Raw genomic sequence first — 19852 nt, 5'->3', positions numbered from 1 at the left:
GAAAAAGAAGACAACTTCAATCATTTGTTGTCTCTATGAGTAGGAAAGAAAACCCTAAAGTAACAGGGAAAGGCAAGTTTGAAATGGAAGAGGGAAGAGATCAACATTTGTTTGCTAAGCCTGTGCAAATAATACAAGCTGTAGCCACATACCAGAGGTCAGACCTAAACCAGAGTGAACAGAAAAATGGCAAGAAACTAGTGTCAAGTCCCAAATGGCTTTGAAAACTTCATACATGAAAATACGTTCACAGATCTTTTATGTTTTCTCTTTTAGAAATTAAAAAAAAAACAACAAACCAACCACAGGAGCCTGTAACCGCAAAACATTAATTAAAAATGCAATAGGATTAAAGTGATCAGTTCGAAGGACAACTCATCGACAAAATCCCTGTGTGCCTGGCATGGCAGGGATGTGACATGCAAAGGACTCTCCCATGTGGCATAAATCTGCCACTGCATGGTGATTGCTTTATAATGCAGCAAAGCAGTTATTGCTGGAGATGGAGGCTAAAGCCAGTGGAAATGAAACTTGATTTAATCCTTTTTTCCTGTTAACTCTTCAGTATCCTACATGGGTGCTCATATAAAAGCCATTTATGAAAGGTGAGAAGAAAAAAAACCCAGGAAAATAACCCCAGTCTTTGCTGTGGCTATATTCCAAAGAAAAGCACACAGGAGGCAGCATTTCTAAGCAGTAATAGTTGGTCCCATAAATGGAAAATTCTCTACAAGTTGCATACGTAATTAACTGTTTTCCAGAGTGACCCTAGTATGGGCAGAAGCAGTGTCTCCATCACAGGCAGCGCCATGCCCCTGACCCACCTCCTTGGCCCATACGCTATGGACATGCCCTTCATGCGTGGCCACAAATCTTTACCAGAAGTGGAAGGGAAGTCGGTGAGCTTGTGACTTCCCACCACAAAGCCTCCATGCCACCTTTTCCTTCCTGCCAGCCAGAGGCAGGCCACCACAGGCATGACCCTTCTGACACTCTCTGCTGTTTCTTACTCTGTTGGGCTTCAGCTAAACTACTCCTAAGCAATGCCATGCAATTATATTTTTGCAACTTTTCTTTCCCGTTGTGTATTTTATTACCACAAATCTTTGTTGATAAACTTTTCCTGCTCGTACAACTGCAGTACTGCACTTTTATAGCCATTTGCAGCCTGGAGGCATGGTTCCTCATGCCATCCCACTTGGATTGGCCTACAGTAGAAGCTGCTCCTAACACCCTGTAGCCTCCTAATTAAAACTTCCATACACGTATAAGATTGAAAAACTACATGCTCCTGCTGCAAGGATATTTCCCTTGCAATACAGCAACGTGGTGGTGTGAGGAATGCACACCAAACCGAGGCTGAGGCTACCTGAGCCTGAGGACCGTCCATGGCCACCTGGAAGTCCAAACTGGTGCTGAGGTGTGGACTCAGAACTTGTACATCCAAGGTCAGCTGCCCTCACTGACCAGGGAGACCTTGGAAAACATAGCCCATGGCCATTGAGGGTGCTACAATATTTGGATTTAGGGGTTGCTAAATGGTGTCTGGGTGGTGGACATACCCCCTTTGGAAGAGCCACCATGGACCCAACTGTGCCCATGGTTTTGCAGCTGGCAGACACCTTCCTGGGAGGTGCTAATGGCAGAAATTAAGTAATAATGCTTTTACATTCATGCATTTTGTGAAACTGATATAGAGGAGGAGGCAGGAGGTGAATGGAGAAGGCTCATGGGCTGTCCTTTTTGCAGTATACAGGATTTGGTCCTCCTGCTTTTCCCTCTGCCACCCATTGGTGGGTGCTAGACATCTGTGGCTCATCATTTTGGCCGAAAATCTATGGGTTGGATAGGAGAAGGGGCACTTTCCAGGCTTGTGGAGGGCTGAAGCCAGTGAGTGGAGGAGTGCAGGGCGGCCCCCACGCCGGCCTCAGTCACGAGGCAGCGCACAGATCTGGAAGGGCTTAGGACAGCGTGTGAGGCTCAGTGTGAAGGCGAAGGTCAGCGTGGCAGCTGCTGGCACCTGGAAGGTGAACTTCTGCAGAAGGGCTGTGAAGAAGATGAAGAGCTCCGTCCTGGCAAGCTGCTCCCCGGGACAAGCCCGCTTGCCTGGAAAAGGAGCAAAAATAATCCCACCAAGTCCCGAGCGAACTTCAACCACCTCTCAGGCTCCTCTCTCATGCACTGCCTTGTTCAGGCTGCGGGAGCTTTTCTTCCTTGAAAGGTTAGGTGGCAATGTTCACCCACACATTTTGCAGAAATCTTCCCCAGAAGTTTACTGCTGAGCAAACCATGCCGACTGTTTGGATAGACAAAGAGGGGAAACTTGCTGAAAAAAACCCATTTATGCAGCTTGCACAAGAGGAAAAAACCTTATTTTTTTATCCTGTGATAACAAATTGATTTCCCTCCTGCTCTGAGCAGTCAGTATTAACTGTGACAGGGATTTTCACTATGGGAAATGCTGGGCATGGGCTGAAAGCTGGACAAGGATCAGTACCCCCACTCTGGAGGGGGTGTCTTGGGGGAAAAAGAAAAGCATTGCAGAAAGGAAAACCATTTTCCCATCCATCATCCTACCTGCAGAGAAGGGCAGAAAAGCCTCCCGCCTCCTGTACTGGCCGTTTTCCAGGAAATGTTCAGGATTAAAGGTGTCTGGAGTCTCCCACACATTTTTGTCAAACATTATCGAAGTCAGGCTGGTCATCAGGGTGGTGTCCTGCAAGAGGTGGAGAAAACGGGTGATTACGCGACAGAGAAGAGACGATGTGTTGTCAGACTAGTTTATTATTAGCTCTGTTCCACACACAACATAAACTACATTTTTTTAGGGGCAAAATGTTTATTCCTAAGCTCTGTAATTAAATGAGGGTGAAAGTCTACAAGATTGTTCACTTCTGTGCTCCCCTATCTATCACCATAGTGTTGATCATACCTTGTACTGCTGCCACTGGTGATGTTAATATAAACCATCTTTGAATTTATAACATTGTGTACCCACAGGAATTTGAAGCAATCTAACCAAATAATTTTCAATCGATCCACTTTATTGTGCTTTTTTAAAAAAACCTGATCTGGATTATCTCCACATCCTCCATCGGAAAAAGAAAAAATATTTTAATCAGTGTGGAGCAGAATGCCCAGATTTTTTTTATTTTTAATTTTCCTTGATGCAACCAATCATACAGATGGAAGAGACTAGATATATCTAAATCTCATGTTTGCTTTCATAATGCCAGAGCAATGTGTATGCATCAATGCCTATTACCTGGCTTTTATCATGTGCTACTTTTAACAGATGATTTTTAATCCTCTGTGGAATTAACAAAACCAAACTGTTTGTTTTCCTGTGTTTCTTGGCCCTTTATTGCCATAATACCTGGAGGGTGTCTTGTGTAACATTTAAGGTATAAACCTTGTAAAACTGAAAATTATGACCAACACTGTAGGCTCTCACGATTCTCCTCCATAAGGAGGTGAGACCCATAAAAGCCCTACAGTGTCTGTCAGGAGGGCTTGTATTTTCAATATAACTGTGATATCTCCATAAGACCCTGCTGATTGATTCCCCTTCAGATGAGATTTGGGACTTGGGCCATGAAGACCTTGCTCTGGTGGGGCAATGGGAGGGCTGGTGGTATCCACATACTTTGGGCAGGTGGAAGCCGGCCAGTGTGGTGTCGCTGGTGGACATCCTGGGCACCCCCAGTGGCACGACGTTGCCCATCCGCAGGACCTCGCTCAGCACCGCGCTGGTATATGGCATGTTCTCCTTGTCAGCCATGGTGGGCTGGCGGGACTGACCCACCACTGTGTCGATTTCGAGCTGCACTTTCTCTATGGCAAGAGAGAAAAAAAAAAAAGACCTATGCTCAAAAGGTTCTCAGTAAGAAAACTGTGGGGTGGGCATGTCCAACATGTGGTAAAGCTGGAAATAACTCTGTTTTCTGAGTTTCACTTATCTGGTTTTGGGCTAAATGAAGGGCCCATCGGTGGCCCTACCCTGAATGTGGGGGTATGCAGCCATGTAGAGCAGAGCCCAGCGGATGGCAGTTGCCGTCGTCTCAGTCCCAGTTAAGAACAGGTCCAGGGTGGAGCACAGCAGGTTTTCCTCATGGAAATATGAGCTGGTGTCACCCTTAAACTTGGGGAAAAGCAAGGCAATGAAAACTCTTATTAAGGAGGATATGCTTTCAAGAACCCAATCCAAAACCATCCATCCATAAGTCAAGTCCTGCTGCCATTTTATTGTTCATCACTCCTGGACTTGGAAATTTCTACCCCTTACTTTCATTGAATTACAAGCCCTGCAGAATGCTTTGAAAGATACCCTGCTTGCTGTAGAGCAACTTTTGAAAGCAGGTAGTGTTTTTAAACATGAGGTTTCACAATAGAAAACACAGGCCTGTGAGCTCTCATAGGAACGTGAACACATTCCCTGAGGAACACATACGCCACATGACAGAATGAAAAATGGAAGAAGACAAAGGGTAAATACTTCCAAATGAAAAAAAGATTTGTGTGTTTTCAAAGTGATCAGGCTCTTGCTGTTGCTAAAATTTTGACGTGGAAGAGGTAGGGAGGAGAAGGCAATGCAGGAGGCATGGGCTCCTCTGACAGAACAGCCTTGAGCCTTATCTGCTCATTTCTTGGTTTAAGCTTTAGGTGACTTTAGGTATTTCCCTCTTACCTTTTCTATTTCCTTCAGGTAACAGTCAATATAATCTCCTGCCTCAGAGTGGTCCAAATCCTCCTTGTGCTTTGCGATCACGCCCTTCACAAAATATTGAAGTTTCTCCCAGTGCCTGAAGATTTTCCTAAAGGGTCCTGGCAGCCATCTCATGACCAAAGGAAAAGCATTATACAACTGGTGAGAAATCAAACAGCAAAAGAGCATTTCCTGAGTTAAAAAAAAAAGCAGGTATCACAGTTGAGATGATAGCATAATCTATTGGTTCTGCTTGCTACCAGGAAAATTATCAGTTTAGGTCATTTAGTTATGAAGATGTAAACAAGTACAAACAAGATAAGAATTGGCCGGATATTGTCCGCTGATAAAGTTCTCTAATGTTGTGTGACCAAAGCTATTACCTAATGTAAGGTGGCCACCGGAGTCACAAATCAGTGTGGATGCAGAGGAGCCCCTTAGTGCTGGGGTCCATGGAAGAGACAGAGATCCATCTGGCCCATGTTGTGGGGCCATGCAGAAGCTATGTGCAGTCTGTCCCCAAATCCACTTACTTTTGTTATAAACCTGGAATGTCAGACAGTTTTGTCATAAATAAAAGTTATTTGAGAAACTGGTTGGGAAAGGGGTGAGGGAAAAGAAGGGAATTTTCACTGAGAGTGCTAATAATTGACTCTTCTTTTTGTAGAAACATAGATATTTTTAAGATTTTTCCATTGCTTTTCAGTTATGTCAGGCATAAGATTGGTTTTACAATCCTGCAGTGTGCCTCAATAATTTTAACTTGCTTCCTTGCTTTCCTGATGGATTTTGTGTATAAACCCAGTCTAGTGTAAAACAATACTTGTGGCCATTTCCCTTATAACATGACTCTTTTTCTGCAGGGAAAAGCAGATTACATCAGTGCCTTAGAAACTCCAGTTTCTGAGCTCTTACATGCAGCTGAAGCTAGAAGAGCATCTGACTGGCTTTACCTGGCCCCAGAAACTTCCAATGAGCAGCAGCGTTTCAGCCAGCGAGTGCAGCAATTCCTGGAAATGGTTGTCATGGTAGTCAAAGCGGTTCCCAAAAGTTATGGAACAGATGATGTTTGAAACAGCACTATTAATTTTGTAATGAGGGTCAAATGGCTGTCCTAGAGAAAACGAAATGAAATACAACTCTTTTTTTCTTTAAAGTCTCAGTCAAAACCACATTCTCTGTGAGAGCAACAGTTGTGAGGTTGGGGTGATACCTCACCTACTTTTCACTCATGGTGATGCTAAGGCTGTCCTTGGGTCCCCAGCTCCCCCATCACCTCCAGCATCCTGCTGGAGGTTGGACATTATATGCCACGACATCCTTTCCCCAAGGACGTTCCCTCCCATCTCCAGCCCAGGGTACTGGCACACACTACCATTAGCACAGAGCTGCTGAAGCAGGGTTTGAACTGTTTTCAGGGAAAAACAACCACTAGGATGCCATGCTATGCCTGTTGGGTTTGCATGCTCCAACCTGGTTTTGTGCCAATTTTAAACGCCAAGAGAGGGTCCCTCAAAGCTGAGTCTGGGACAGGGAGTTCAAGACTAACCACACTTCAAAAAGGCCATTGCACTGTCCTTTAACTGTACACCACAAAGAAACAAAGTGGGATGGGAGAGAGGGGAGAGGATCAAGATTGCAAGTCTTCACAGCCACCTATAAAATCCAGCAACAGCTCAGCTCAAATGGTCCATAGACACATAGCTCCTAAAAAAGCGAAGTGTGGTGTGACTTTCATCACACCTGCATTCCTTGGGAGACCTATTGAGCAAAGACCACCACAGCCTAGGGCGCATTTAGGCAGCCTGGAGAGGTGCTATGATATGGGAGATATGAGTCACTATTATCAGTAACAAACCCAGTCCAGCCCTGAGCTGCTGTTGGTACGCTGGGGAGCATCGCTTTGAAATGCAAGGCACTCTGCACAGGACTGCTGATCTCTCCACTCTTCAAGAAAGTAATTAAACTGGGCTGGTGCTCAGATATTAGAGTGATGGACATGATCACCATTTGTCATTACTAATGGGAAGAAAGGCTGAAAACAGCAGCTTAATTAGTTTATTGATTAGGACTATAAAGGACTATAATCAATTGGCAACATGAAGTATTTGGCCTGTTCACTGCAACGGCAATTAGAATGGAGCAAGTTCAGTATATAATTTCACAATTCCTATTTAGATCTTTCTTATTTACTATATATAGCTCCATAGAATTAGCTAAACCCCATCTGCTTCTATTTAAAGCTGAAGTGCAACATCACCCATGTACCAACATACAAATTATTCTTACTAATATCCCTCTGGCAGTTCTTAAAAGCTGGACCATAAAAGAGCAAGGCACATGTTTCATCTGTGCATGATACAAAAGGAAAGCCTGACTAAACAAGTTTTAAAATACTTTGCAAAACCAAGGACAAGCAGAGGTTAACTAAGCCTCTGAGCATACGTGCCTGATAGCGGGAGAGCTGCATTTATTCCTTTGCAGAATAGAGGAGAGACTTTCTTAGCCATCTAAACATGCAAGTTTTAATAAACACCTAGTATATATTTGCTTAATATTAATAAGGAAGAACTAAAATCATAGGCCTGAGGTCTAAAATAAGTACTAAAAAGCGCAGCCTGGAAGTATAAGATAGAGACTTGAAGGAATGAAGAATGTTTTGTATGTTACGAGCTGCCTCTTGCTGTTCATTTAGCTGAAAGCTTTGGGCACAGTCCTATAGTTTAACTGCCCACCTTTCTCCTCCTCAATTGTCTCCACAAGGTACCGGCTCTCCTCTTGCACTTTTTCCTCAAAACTTACAGCGATGCTTTTCAGCGTTGCTGAAGCAAACTTTCTCTGTTGCCTCCATATATGCCCGTTTGATGATATGAGCCCTGTAGATGGAAAAAATAAGTGAACAAACCTCACTCTTTGTCACATATGAGTGATAGGAATGGCCATTCCTCTTGAGCAAAAACCCCATCCAAAGCAAACAGAACCCATAGACATTAAAAAACTATAGCTCTGGGAATTAAAATTCAAGAGTAATTGGCTTATGCTAAAGAGCTAGCTTTATGGATTTGCTTTAATCTGCTACTTTGTCACTTTGCGTGGGAAAAAAAGGTGTAAGCCAAAATACTATAAGTACTATCACGCTGTTGGCAGAGCTGCAGGCAGGAGCACCATACCCCGTCTCTGGAGCCATATGCAACTGGGGGAGAAAAAGTAAAGGAGAAATTAAAACCAAGGGGAAATGTCTTCAAGTGTATCAACCACCAGGCAGCTTGCATTTATTTCTCCTCTTTTGTCAAGACCTGACTTTGACCCTGTCATCATTCCTAAATCTCAGAGAGATTAAATTGTACATCTGTGAGATTATGAAACCAAATTCAGTTTTTGCCTTCCTCTGGGCAAGCTTTTATGGGTGCAACTATCAAGGGTTGAATTCAGCCTGTTTCTTTCACTCTAATGCTTATCATTTCAAAAAGATGAAAAAAAAAGTACCAAAATCCTGGTAGCTGTGCTTACCAAAGCCTCTAAATATTTCTTGAAGAAGTGGAATATTTGGCCGACCTGTAAATATTTCAGCCTGGTGGACAAGAGCTTCTCTCACCATTTGGTACCCATTGACTACCACAAAAGTCAGACTTCCAAACTGCACGCTGAAGATGTTCCCGTACCGACCAGTAAGCTGAAAGAGAGTTCATCATCCTCTGAGAGCAAGAAGGTGGAGATTTTCAAAACTCAGCTGGACAACACCTCAAGAAATGGCATATAACTTTGGATTTAGTCCTTCCTGGAGCAAAAGCACTTAAGAAAACCCCAAATCCAAGACTGTAGGTCCCATCCAGTCCAAATTACTCCACGAGGGCTGGAGATAACATAAAAATGCTGGAGACCTGTGGCGTCGGAGAGATGGCTTGCTTATATTTGTTAGCAGGTATGACCTGAGTTTCACGGTGGTTGCACCAATCTGACTTACAACAAGGGCATGACTTGCTTTGTAACCGATGGGGACCTGCTCTGTCCCTTTTTGTTACAGGAAGGGTACAAGAGGTGAAGGCACCACCTGGATCACAATGCCCAGGCTCTTGTTGCTGAGGGCAAAGCACAACAAAAAATCCCTTTCACCAACTTTGTGTCTAAAGTAATGTGGTTTCTTGCTCCAGTTATCCCATTTAGAAAGTGGCTCCAACTGCTGATGGCTAGAAACCTACTTCTAATTTTAAGCCTAAATGCATTTATGGCTAAATTATAGCCATTTTCCTTGCATGGACTTTGTTAGCATTAGTGTCTCCTCTGCAGCATTTAACTCCCTGATGTATAAGAGCAAAGGGTGATCATATTGCCTCTTGGGCCCTGCTCTGCCAAGGAGCTCAGGCCATCCTCTTCTTAGTATGAGTCCACATGAAAGGACACACATGGTCACCATGAACTGCTGTGGTGACTTATGAAACTAGTCTGGGGCCAAATGGGTGTCTCAGTCACTGTATCCATGTAAATTACTAATTTTATTAATAATAATTGTATGTATTGACAACATATCCTGAGTATGCTGCCTCAGCCTTCCCCAAGGGTTCCCCTAGGGGACACCAGTGCTATCAGCCTATGAAAACCCAGGGCAGGTAGGCTAGCATCAGCCTGGTAAGTAAAGAGAAAGGATATTTGCAGCCAGCAAGTCAGAATTTTTCCTTCCACTTTTTCAGAGAAGCACACTCAGGATGTATAAAATATCTCTCTTTTATTGGTTTTGGTGGGAGTCAAAACTCTGGAAGCCTTTCCAGAGCAATCACTGCCTCTTTCTGTGACACAAAAGAAGCCACAGGGATGGTTAACTCACGATCTTAAATGTTTCTTTCAGATGCAATGGGGCACATCACTGGCCTCTGAGCAAAGACAATGACAATACAATTTCCAGAGGTGATGTTCACAGTTCAAACAGTTAATTTCTCACACAACACTCACCATCCCTCTCCCAGCCTGGCCTATCCCCTCTGAACCCTTCCTGGGCTCCAGCAGAAAATGATCATGGTCAGATGGAAAAAAAGTGGAGGAACATTTAGGTCTTCCTCCGTTACAGGTCTCTTTCTCATTGGACCTTCCTACTCCCATGGAAGAGGAGGTGGTAGTAAGAGAGAAAACCAAGAAGGGTTGTCCCTCATACATGGTTATTATATAGCTAGTTCCTCAGAGGCTGCCCTTGCTTTGCAGGTTTGGTGACAAAAGTCACTGAAGAAGTAAAATATTGTTAGTAGGAGAAATGTCCATGGAGCTCTTACCTTCTGCATCTCAAGATGGAGAGGCTGCTTAAAGTCCACAAAGGTTCCCACGAGAGGAAAGAGCTGTGGCCCTGGAGGGAAATTCCTGGGTCGCCTCTTTTTCACAAGGTCAATAATCAAAAGAAACATGACCAGAACCACCAGGAGCATCCGACAGTTCAGCTTTTCCAAGAGAGAAATAAAATCAGGCCAAAACTGAAGCTCCATCTTGGCTGATAACTCACAGATTTTTATCCCAGGAAGGGACTTGATGATGGTGTTACATTTGCTAAAACAGGAGTAAGAAAGGACTGGAAAGGAAACAAAACACGCTAAGATGCTGTTAGCTTACTAGGGACAGGGCTTGCCATGGGTGAGCTGCTTTCTCATGTACAGCTACTGCCAGACCACATGCTGAATAACTAAGTTAAAACAGCGGGATCTCCAAAAACAACCCCAAATCTTCAAATGTTTGCCCAAACAAAAGCAATCTCAAAATCCTTTAGCTTTACATCTCTGTCAACTACCTAATTTTCTTATGGAAGAATATTCCTCTCTTCTGCCCTTAACAAGGAGCTCCTTTATACAGACACCTCGCTGGATTATAAGTATTACAAACATTTGAGGTTAGGAGAAAGCAGCTTACTTGGCTAATTACTTATGGTGGGCGTTGCATAATTTAAAAAAAGGTAAGGCAACTGAGGTGATGGACACCATATGAGTTGCTAAGGGGCTGATCCTGTTAAGTGCTAAGCGCCGTCTGCAAAGGGCTGGATACCTTCAGCGCCCACCAAAGCCTGCCCGGCTTTGCAGGAGTCATCAGGTGAAGTTCCGACAAGGGAAGCACTGCGAGAGCCCAGGGCTCTGTCCAGCCACTTAAACAAGAGTTAAAGGAGCTTAATTTCAAGAGTGAGAACATAGACTCATGCACTTTCCAGCTAAAGGAGATATTGGACCGTATGCATTTAAATCTCCTGGGTTTTTTGAAAATCTTCTTTCAATAAAGCTTCACGCTGTCCCGAGGGAAGGCTGCAGTGGACCGACAATGACCTCTGTGACCATGAATCAACCTCACATCGCCTGCCAGTATTTTAGCTAAACTTGTTTCCAGGTCTTTTTTTAAAAATTATTTTTAGATATTTATTTTGCAAACCATCTGAATTTATACAGAAACAAAACTATCAATAATGATTTTTTTTCAAATTATTTTCCTAGAAGCTATGGTGAGAAGTTCAGAAGAATGGTAAATTTTTATTCTCTTCAATATTTTTTAGAAAGCTTTAATTTTTCAGGCCAAAAGAAAATTTTTATAGGAAATAATAATTGGGAAAAAGTCTTGGTATTCTTTACTCTTTAAAAACTTTTAAAAGCTTTGCTGTCCATGTCTTTCATTACCTCGGTGACTGCAGTGCCAGCAGAAGCACGCACAGGCTGTATGACAGGCCTCCATCTTAGTTATTGCAGGAGTCCTTTTTAAGGGTAATACCTACCTGCAGCCCACCACTTCTTGGTTTGAAATGTTATTTACAGGTTTCTGGATGGTATTAGGCACCAAATGGGGAGCAGTAATGGGAGAAACACCTCACATCATTGGTCTATAAAGTATATTTTACATGTTTACCATAGTACAGCTGTGAGCAGCAGGGGTTGGACATGCTTTGCTTGTGGCCATTCCGGTGCACCCATGATGCTCCTGTACCCATTTGCATCAATACACCTATTCCACCCTTCCCCATGTGGCAAGCCAAGGCTTGCTTACCAGAGGCTAAATCAGGATAGTGGGCTCGTGCTCTTCATCCTGGCATCAGGGAGATGACTCGGTTGGTGGAGGTGTCAGCCTACAGCATGCTCAAAGGGACTGTGATGATAAGGCGTCAACTTCTGCTAGCCCAGTTTCACTCCTCTGTTCTTCGCTATGCCATATGATTTGTCAGCATGCACACAGAGTGCAGATCCCTCTACCACTTGTGGCTGCTGTGAATCGGGCTACGTGCAAAGCCAAGGTGTTAATGTGTTCTTCTGGGTGGTGTTGTGGGGGTGGATGCATCGTGGTTGACAGGAGAAATGTTATTTTTAGCAGGAGGAGCACATTTTGCATGTACTCACATGTGTCTTGTCAGTCAGAAACCTCAAGCCTCTTACTTTGGCTTGAAGCTTCACATGTCCAAATGCATCTCTTCACAAAGCCCTTAACACACCAGATCTACTAAAAATTAGGGAAGAACATTCCAATATTACCAGGGCTCTCCTAACCTCAGTAGACAATAACACCATCACGTTACCAAAATGCATTGTGATGATGCTATTTTGGGTCTCAGGCTTTAATCAAATCAGTTCCCAGCATGTGGTGTTGTGCAAAGCCCCAGAGTACTTAGGAAGTCATATTGCTGTGGCACATGGGCAGTACAAGAGTGTTGGACAACTCCTATTTTTTCAGTTTCAACAAGACCCTTAGCTGTAAGATCCTGATCACATGGAGGATGAACCTGTACCTCTGGCCAGTCCCAGCAACATAGAAGCATCAGTCTTCTGTGGTCCAAATAGCCAAAATGTGAATTAATATGAGATAATGATGTACACCTACATATCTAATAGGGAGCGGGATGTAAACTCACCTTCCCCAATTCCTCCTTGAATACCTCTTCTGACTGCTGTACACAACTTTTTGATCACCTCACCTGAGCTCATGGATACCGGGTAGATAAATTGTGCCATATTGCATGGACACACACACACACATCACTGCTTGAATATTAAGGCATCTTGAACAGCCAACAGACAGAAATTGGCCCATATGCTTTGTACCTTCTTCCCTGGCTAGATGTCTAACTGTGTGCAGAAGGTTTTGAAACACAAAGAGAAACATTCTGTTAAAAATGCAATTACCATTTGTTTTTCAAGATATAGTATCCCATTATTTTTTCCAGAGAAGTGAAATTCAATAAGGTTACAACAGAATGTAGTCCAACAGTTACCGTACTTTCAGAGCATTATTTAAGCTACAGAATTTCTTAATGATTAGAAACATATGTAGGAAAAATCACATGCAAAATGAGAATGACTGGAGACAATTCCCCCCCCAAACACTTTTTTCAGGCAAGTAACAGCTCATCCACCACTGTGGTTTCATCCACCACGTTGGAGGTGTGAGACCCACACCCACCCAGGGAGCCACGTGCTTAGGTCACGTCAACTGACAGGCTCCAACGAAGTCCAGGAGACCCATCCTGATTCACATAAAGGAATGTTTTGCTGCTTCTTTCCTCCTTATGTCAGACGCAAACGAATGATACCATTTTCACCATGGTCAAGCAGTGCCCACCCCAGTGTGCATGTTAAGGCCATGCCCCAGAGGGCTTCAAACAGTTAGAGCTGCCATTTCACAATCCAGCCCAGGTGAGTCCCAGTGGACCTAGTGGCAATGGCAGCTCTGGACACTTACTTCCTTTTAAGCTTTGCTTTACTGGATCAAATGAAATCTACAGGACATTTGTAATGGCAGAAGGCGAGGAACAGGGAGTGCTGGGGCACCCATACCTCCTGGAGCAAGCTTAGGAAAGCCATGCTTCGATCCAGTTCTTAAGCTTCAGTTCCCCACCTGGGGTGGCTTCACTGGCACATAAGTGCTCCCATGGAAGCTCAGGGCTCAAATATCTCTGGGAGTCTGACTCCAAGCCCCAAAATCAGGGAGCCAAGTCCATATTGATTGCTGTACATGCGTGGCAAATACTAAAGTATCTGCATCTCCTCTCTCTCCTACCTAAGACTAGATGCAAGTATTCTCCAGGTTTTCCTGGGACTCCAACAGATCTCTCTACTATAGCCTCCTGGCCACAATGTTTCCAGCACTAATTAAAGCTATAAGACAGGCAGCTCTCACCATTAATGGGTAAACTGAGGCATTACGAGCCTAAGTGAAGCAGTGTGAGTAGACCTACAAAATATACCACTGTGCAATCCAGAAAGGATCCCAGGAGACAGGACACTTGGTCTCCTTCTGTAACAGACCAAAATGCCCCTTTTCTGCTGTAGAAGACAGTTATATTGAAGGGCTTGCATTCAGATTTGACAGCCAGATAATTAAATGTAGGTAGCAGAAAGTGCCACAGAGAGCAGTCCCTGTGCCTCCAGACCCTGGATCACACCCTGACTTTTTGGTCTTTGGGCCAAGATTTTATTCCCTTCACAGCCAGGAGCTGCATTGCCTTTGCCAGCCCCGTGCCACCCCACATGGCAGACCCCATACGGACATACCGAATCAGATTTTGGGGGTGCCGGGTGCTTCCCCCTGAGGGGGCTGTGCTTGCGGCGCTGCCGGCAGCAGCCGCCCACGATCCCCCCGGCAAGACTCTGCCACCGTCTGCCACAACCTGGCAGAGCCGGGGCTGCAACCTCGGCTGTTCGCACAGGGTGGCTTCCCGCATCCGAGCTCTTCCTCCGACTCTCCATAAACCTCTAAAATACTCTCCTTTCTAAGATGCACCTTTTCAGTATTCACAGAGAAGAGTACAGTCACATATTCCTCTCAAAGCCACAAGGACTTGACTAGAGATAAAATGTCATTTATGTACATATCACAAGCGTTTTTCTAGGCACAGATGTCTTTCTGGTGCCAATATGCTGTTTATGTACTTATCTGTCACAAGCACATGTCTACATACATATGCCCTGCTGGCAGAGGCACAGAGCATTTTGAAACTCTTATTAGACTGCTAATGAATAATACGCATACAAAGGAGAAAACAGAAGGTGGATCTATCAGGAACAGCCTCTTTCTTAACTACCTTTTAATTGTAGGAGAGGAAGAAAAGAGATGAATTTTGATATGTTGGCATCTGTGAAGGCCTGCTTAGCAGCATCAAATGCTATCATTTTAAAAGTGGATTTTTCACAGGTTTGGGTATTTTGGGGGGGGATTTTTTTTTTCTTGGGAAAAAAAAAAAAACCACAAAATTTTGACACTGAGAGTATTGCAAATCCTGGTGCCAATGATGTACGATAGTGTGATTGTCACCACGGAATGCTGAAAAGCCCGAGCAGCTGTTTGGCATATTGACAGTGTGAATTCAGAGCGTTTTAAATGCAAATGACAGTATTCAATTGATCGCACGAAAACAATGGGTCATAGCCTTACCTTTCCTTGGCTACTCTCTGAATAATCAATCTGCAAATCCATGCACAATAGGGATATTGTACATGTTCTGGGGATTTTGTTCCCCATGTACACGGAGGTCAATACAATGCTTCTTTTGGGCAGAGCTGAAAAAGAGGCGCTGCTGCACTGTCCTGGGCACCAAGCTGGGGTGAGGTGGAGAAAGGGGCATAATTTGCTCCAAATCCACCACGTCCTAAGTGTCAGCCTGTTTTTCTTCCATCCTTTTCTGTGTGCTCTTTAATCATTCCCAAGGGTGGCTGGCTTTCTGCCTGACTTGTCTCCATTATACCCTGCTGCAATCAATATGGCAAGCAGAAATCAGCAGGAGAAGGCATGTTCTGCTCTCAGTGAGAGCCGGTGGGAGGGAAGGAGATCAGGCCAGCCAGCTGCAACCCCAGCCCGGCAGGCAAAATGAAATCCTGCCGAAAAAGCTGCCGCCAGATGCCTGGGTCCTGTTCCTTCGTGGTGCCCCCTGCCCTGCAGCAAGCAGCAGGTAAAAGTCTGCTCCCTTTCCCAGCCCAGGGAAGGCAGGCAGCAAAATCTGGCTGTGGTAAAATTTCCACTGAAAGCAGCTTTTTTTCAGTGGTGGAAAGAAAAAGGAGACAGGTCATTCCAAAGCAGCAAACTCCAGGAATGGAGGACCCAGACTTTCACCCTGTGTGGGACTGTTAAGTATGGACACTGCTGAGTGCTTGATGGTACTCATACTAGATCAGATCTCCAAGGCTGGCCATGCTAAATTAAAGGCAGCCACTGCCACTCCTGAATATCTCTAGACATAGCTTTTTGTTTTCAAGATGCAGATTTCTTTAAAAACAAGTTCAAAAACATGCAGGAGTACTGTGGGTGAGGGCATTACCCAGACAGTGCTATCTGCCCATGGCTTTACCTTACAGCATATACACATGACATCTCCCTCCAAGAATTTTATCTTGGTGAACTTCTTCCTTTTCCTTATTTTGTAAGCCTGAAAGAGCTTTTCAGGGTTCCCATTCCTGCATTCCCATTCCCATACCTTCCTCGATTGCAGCTAAATTGTACCAGTGAGCAGTGCTTTTCTCTCTCCTGTGCTTTTATCCACCCTTCTGGTATGTCAGTCATAAGCATTTTGGGTCAAGCACTGTTTATTTGCATCTCCTTGATCCATGGGTTGTGTTTTCTGAGACAGCTCTGAGTGCCTCTACAATATAACCAATGTACAACCAGCATCACAGTTGCCAGAGTAGATGCTAAGATGTCTGTGAGGTGCCCGTGCTCAGATTCATACCTAGGGTCATAAGGTTGAGCTGAACGTCACAAATGGCTGATGTTCTTGAGCTGTCTGAATGTGGGGTCTATGTGGTGGGCTCCTTGCACCAGAAATCAGCTTCTCCAGGGAGTTTGCCAATTAGAAAATGTTCCATATTAAATGGGGAGGTTCATGAAGAGTTAGAGGCTGGAGATCACATGGCTAATATCATCCATTTATGGAGTCCTTGTAGGAGGCTCCACAATTTTTCAGGCTTTCCCAATCTTTTCCAGCAATCCTGCCTGGGTAGGAATGTCAAGTGACTTCTCTGTACAGTTAAATTACACCTATTTGAGCATTCATCTTGTAAGTCTCTGAAGGAAGGCAATGAATAAAACCCAGCATCATTATTACCTTTGCCTTCCTAAGATAAATCTGTTTACCTGTAAAACGGACGCATTAAAAAACAATCAGCCAATAGAAATAATTAGTTACAACATCGGCATGTGATTTGCTCAGCCTCTGGAACAGGGTAGTGTCTTGCTTAGCTTGAACTCATTGCTGATGGATGCTTGGTGAAAGGTCTTGGAGACTATGTACTCAGCTAAATGCGGGGGAGATGGAAAATGATTCCTTCAGAGAGACATTGCTCAAGTCAGCTCTGCAAGAAATTCATCACCAACAGCATTGGCACCACACATGAGCAGCGGCGTATGGAAACTGAACTGTAAAAAGTAACAAAATAAGTGAACTAAGGGAATATCGCTTACCATGAGCACAGGGGAATGCATCATTACCCAAAGGGAGAAATGTTCTTATTAGTAGGCTTTTGTTAAGTCAAAAGAAACTCTTGTTTGAGGGGATTTAGCTGTGAACACAGAGCGTTTGTTTTCTGGGAACAAAAGGAACCAAAACAACACAGGTTGGTAATGGATAAACTTTCTATCAAACTATACTGAGCTGGAAGGTAAAGCCTTGAGCTTGCTATCAAACACACAGGATTGGCCTCTTGTGCCCAAAACGCCATGGCTCAAACAGTTGCCCTTGGAAGTAAATTTATGCTCACTTCTGTTTAGCTCCAAGTGGCCAGAGGGCCATCCTGAAATAAAGCCACTGCCAAGACCATGAGGACAGGCTGCTGCAAAAGGCTGCTTCACCCACATCATGCGTGTGTCTTATCAAGATGCTCCTAATAAGTATAAACCTTTAAAAGAAGTAGAAGGTGCATTTAGACTGGAAGGTCAGTGCTTGGTCTGAGTCCTTCTGGGGAAGTCCTCTTGCATGGAAACTAGTAACTGGGGTCTTCTTTTCCCCGAAGACCTTCTGTGATCCCTTTTACCTGAAAGGTGGAGCACAGCAGGTCATCAAAGGCTCATGAACATGCAATGAAGTGTTCAACTTCATGTTGAATTTGAAAAAATCTTACATTGTTTACAAATAGCTTAGCACATCTGGAATGAAAAAGAAGATGCCTTGTCTTTAGCTAAATGGAGGGTCTGATCTCACACTACCAGAAGGAGAAGGATAACAATAAAACCACTCCACAATTGTCCCTCATGATAGCAGGGCCAGTAGAATTTTTCCAGCCTTCCTCCTGCTGGTAAATGGTAGAAGGCAAAAGCCTTGGGAGACAGAAGGAATAAAACCAAAATGTCTTGCAGAAGGCTAGCAAACTTTCCCAAAGCATTTGTCTTTAAACTTAACCACATGATCTACAAGCTTATTATTAGTTTCCCCCCTCCTTACATAAAAAAGAGAAATTTAAAAAGTGTAGATTAACATATTTTTGGATATCTTCCAAGCTCTCGATTCCTCTGCATAAAGGATTATTTTGACAAATCAAAGATCGCTTTTTGGGTGGCCCAGCGAGATGCAAATTTGTGTTCTCTTTGTAGCAGAAATGATAGCTTCTCGAGGGGTGCTTACTTGTGTCTCTCAGACAATTACAGAGACAAACCCAGTCCAGCTTTTGGATTCTGGATCTAACTGTAATAAAATACTAGCTGGTGATTCTTGAGAAGTTTTTCCACATTGGTCAAACATGGGCTGAGAACTGCCTTGGGTATCTTAATCTCTCTCGTGTAAGTACACAGAAGATACTAGAGGTTCTTCAGTGAAGGGAACCCTTGGGAGGTGCTGTGAGACCATCTTCAGTAGAGGCCTCTACTGACAACAGGCAGTTTATTTGGTGATAATTTATTCTTAATTTTTAATTTATCTGTTTCTTATCACATGCTGATTGTGTTCCTGGATTGCCTGATTACTCTTTTTTAAAAGATGTCTGGCCATTGAACAACACCTGGGCCATACTAGCTGAGTGCAGAAAATGCCCCTGAGCAGGTGACTGAACAGCGTTGTGGTAGAAAGCACATATCATGGCAGGGAGCAATAGCTGGGCTATCTATTAACCTTGCTGCTTCTTCTGGTAGCAGCAAGTCCTATTTTGGGGTAACGAAAAAGCAACATGCCTAAACGGACTCAGCCTGTTGACCAAGAGCAGCACTACTTGAAATGCCCTGGTGTCGCTCACCTTTGTGGAACCCAGGTGGACACCATAATGCCATCTATGGGGCATGACGGGTTTCTCACCGGGATCTAGCCGCAGGTCATGAGCTAGCCCTGCCACAGGTGATCCCTATGCATTGGACAAGAACACCTTGTGGCCTTAAAGTATATGGTCACATAGATGGATTAAAGCATGTATTGGAAAGGTAAATGGGTCAGCAGAAAAAGTGCCCAGAGTAGTTCAGAGAGGCAGTTTAAGAACAAATCAAACCACTGTGAAAGAAACAATTGTCCTGGAATGGAAAAAAAAATAATATATATTCACTTAAAGGCAATATTCGTAAACAGGTTGAACAAGACTATGAGGCTGGAGGAACAGATGGGAAAATGGAACAAACAGATGGAAAAACTCTATTTCTGAAAAAAAAAATCTATTTGTAAAGCTATAGCTACTTTGAATGAATACTTCAATGTTGGGGAGCTGAGGCATCAGAAAATTCATAACAAGGCCATAAATTCATACATCTGAGATCAATAGGATACCAGGTCTTTTAGGCAGGTGAATAAGGTGCTTCTCAAACAGCCATGTACATTATTTATCCATGTTTAATGCCTCCATCCACATGGATACTTTGCTGCCCATATAGGCTATATCTTACTCACTTCACAGTTAAAAAACACCTTTCAGCTTTTCATTAGCCATCATTGGCTAATATATTAAAGAAAAGGAGCACGCTCACCTTGCTTTCTGTCATCTAATCACAGGAAAGAAATGAGCTTGATCTCACAAACACCGGTAGAAAATCCTTCAGGCAAGAAGGGGAGAAGGAGTGAGCACCGTGTTTCAGTCCACCGACTTGATGGGGAAGTAAAGGCATCACCATTAAACACCCCCTATCCATCCAGCTGTTCTTGGTCAGCTCTATGTAGTTAGGGTAGGGAAGATCAAGATAAAAAGAGGGAGGAAAGGTCTGGTGCTACACTGACTTCAGGAGGAAACTTCACTTGCAGCAACCAAG

At 43.9% G+C, this 19852-nt stretch overlaps 1 protein-coding gene across 1 annotated transcript; it reads right to left on the bottom strand.

Annotated features, from left to right (window-relative positions):
- Window positions 1-203: 203 nt before the first annotated feature.
- On the bottom strand, window positions 204-10173 carry LOC142059100 (cytochrome P450 2J2-like). The gene is made up of 9 exons (XM_075097449.1): window positions 9967-10173; window positions 8216-8378; window positions 7441-7581; window positions 5659-5819; window positions 4688-4864; window positions 4000-4141; window positions 3647-3834; window positions 2578-2716; window positions 204-2106 (listed from the first exon to the last, which is right to left on the bottom strand). The coding sequence occupies exons 1-9, from the start codon at window positions 10171-10173 to the stop codon at window positions 1928-1930; spliced, it is 1497 nt and encodes a 498-aa protein (XP_074953550.1). The 3' UTR covers window positions 204-1927.
- Between the last annotated feature and the right edge of the window lie 9679 nt (window positions 10174-19852).

The sequence above is a fragment of the Phalacrocorax aristotelis genome, chromosome 6 (assembly GCF_949628215.1).
Source record: "Phalacrocorax aristotelis chromosome 6, bGulAri2.1, whole genome shotgun sequence".
Taxonomy (NCBI): Eukaryota; Metazoa; Chordata; class Aves; order Suliformes; family Phalacrocoracidae; genus Phalacrocorax; species Phalacrocorax aristotelis.
This window is presented reverse-complemented; position numbering and strand designations above follow the sequence as displayed.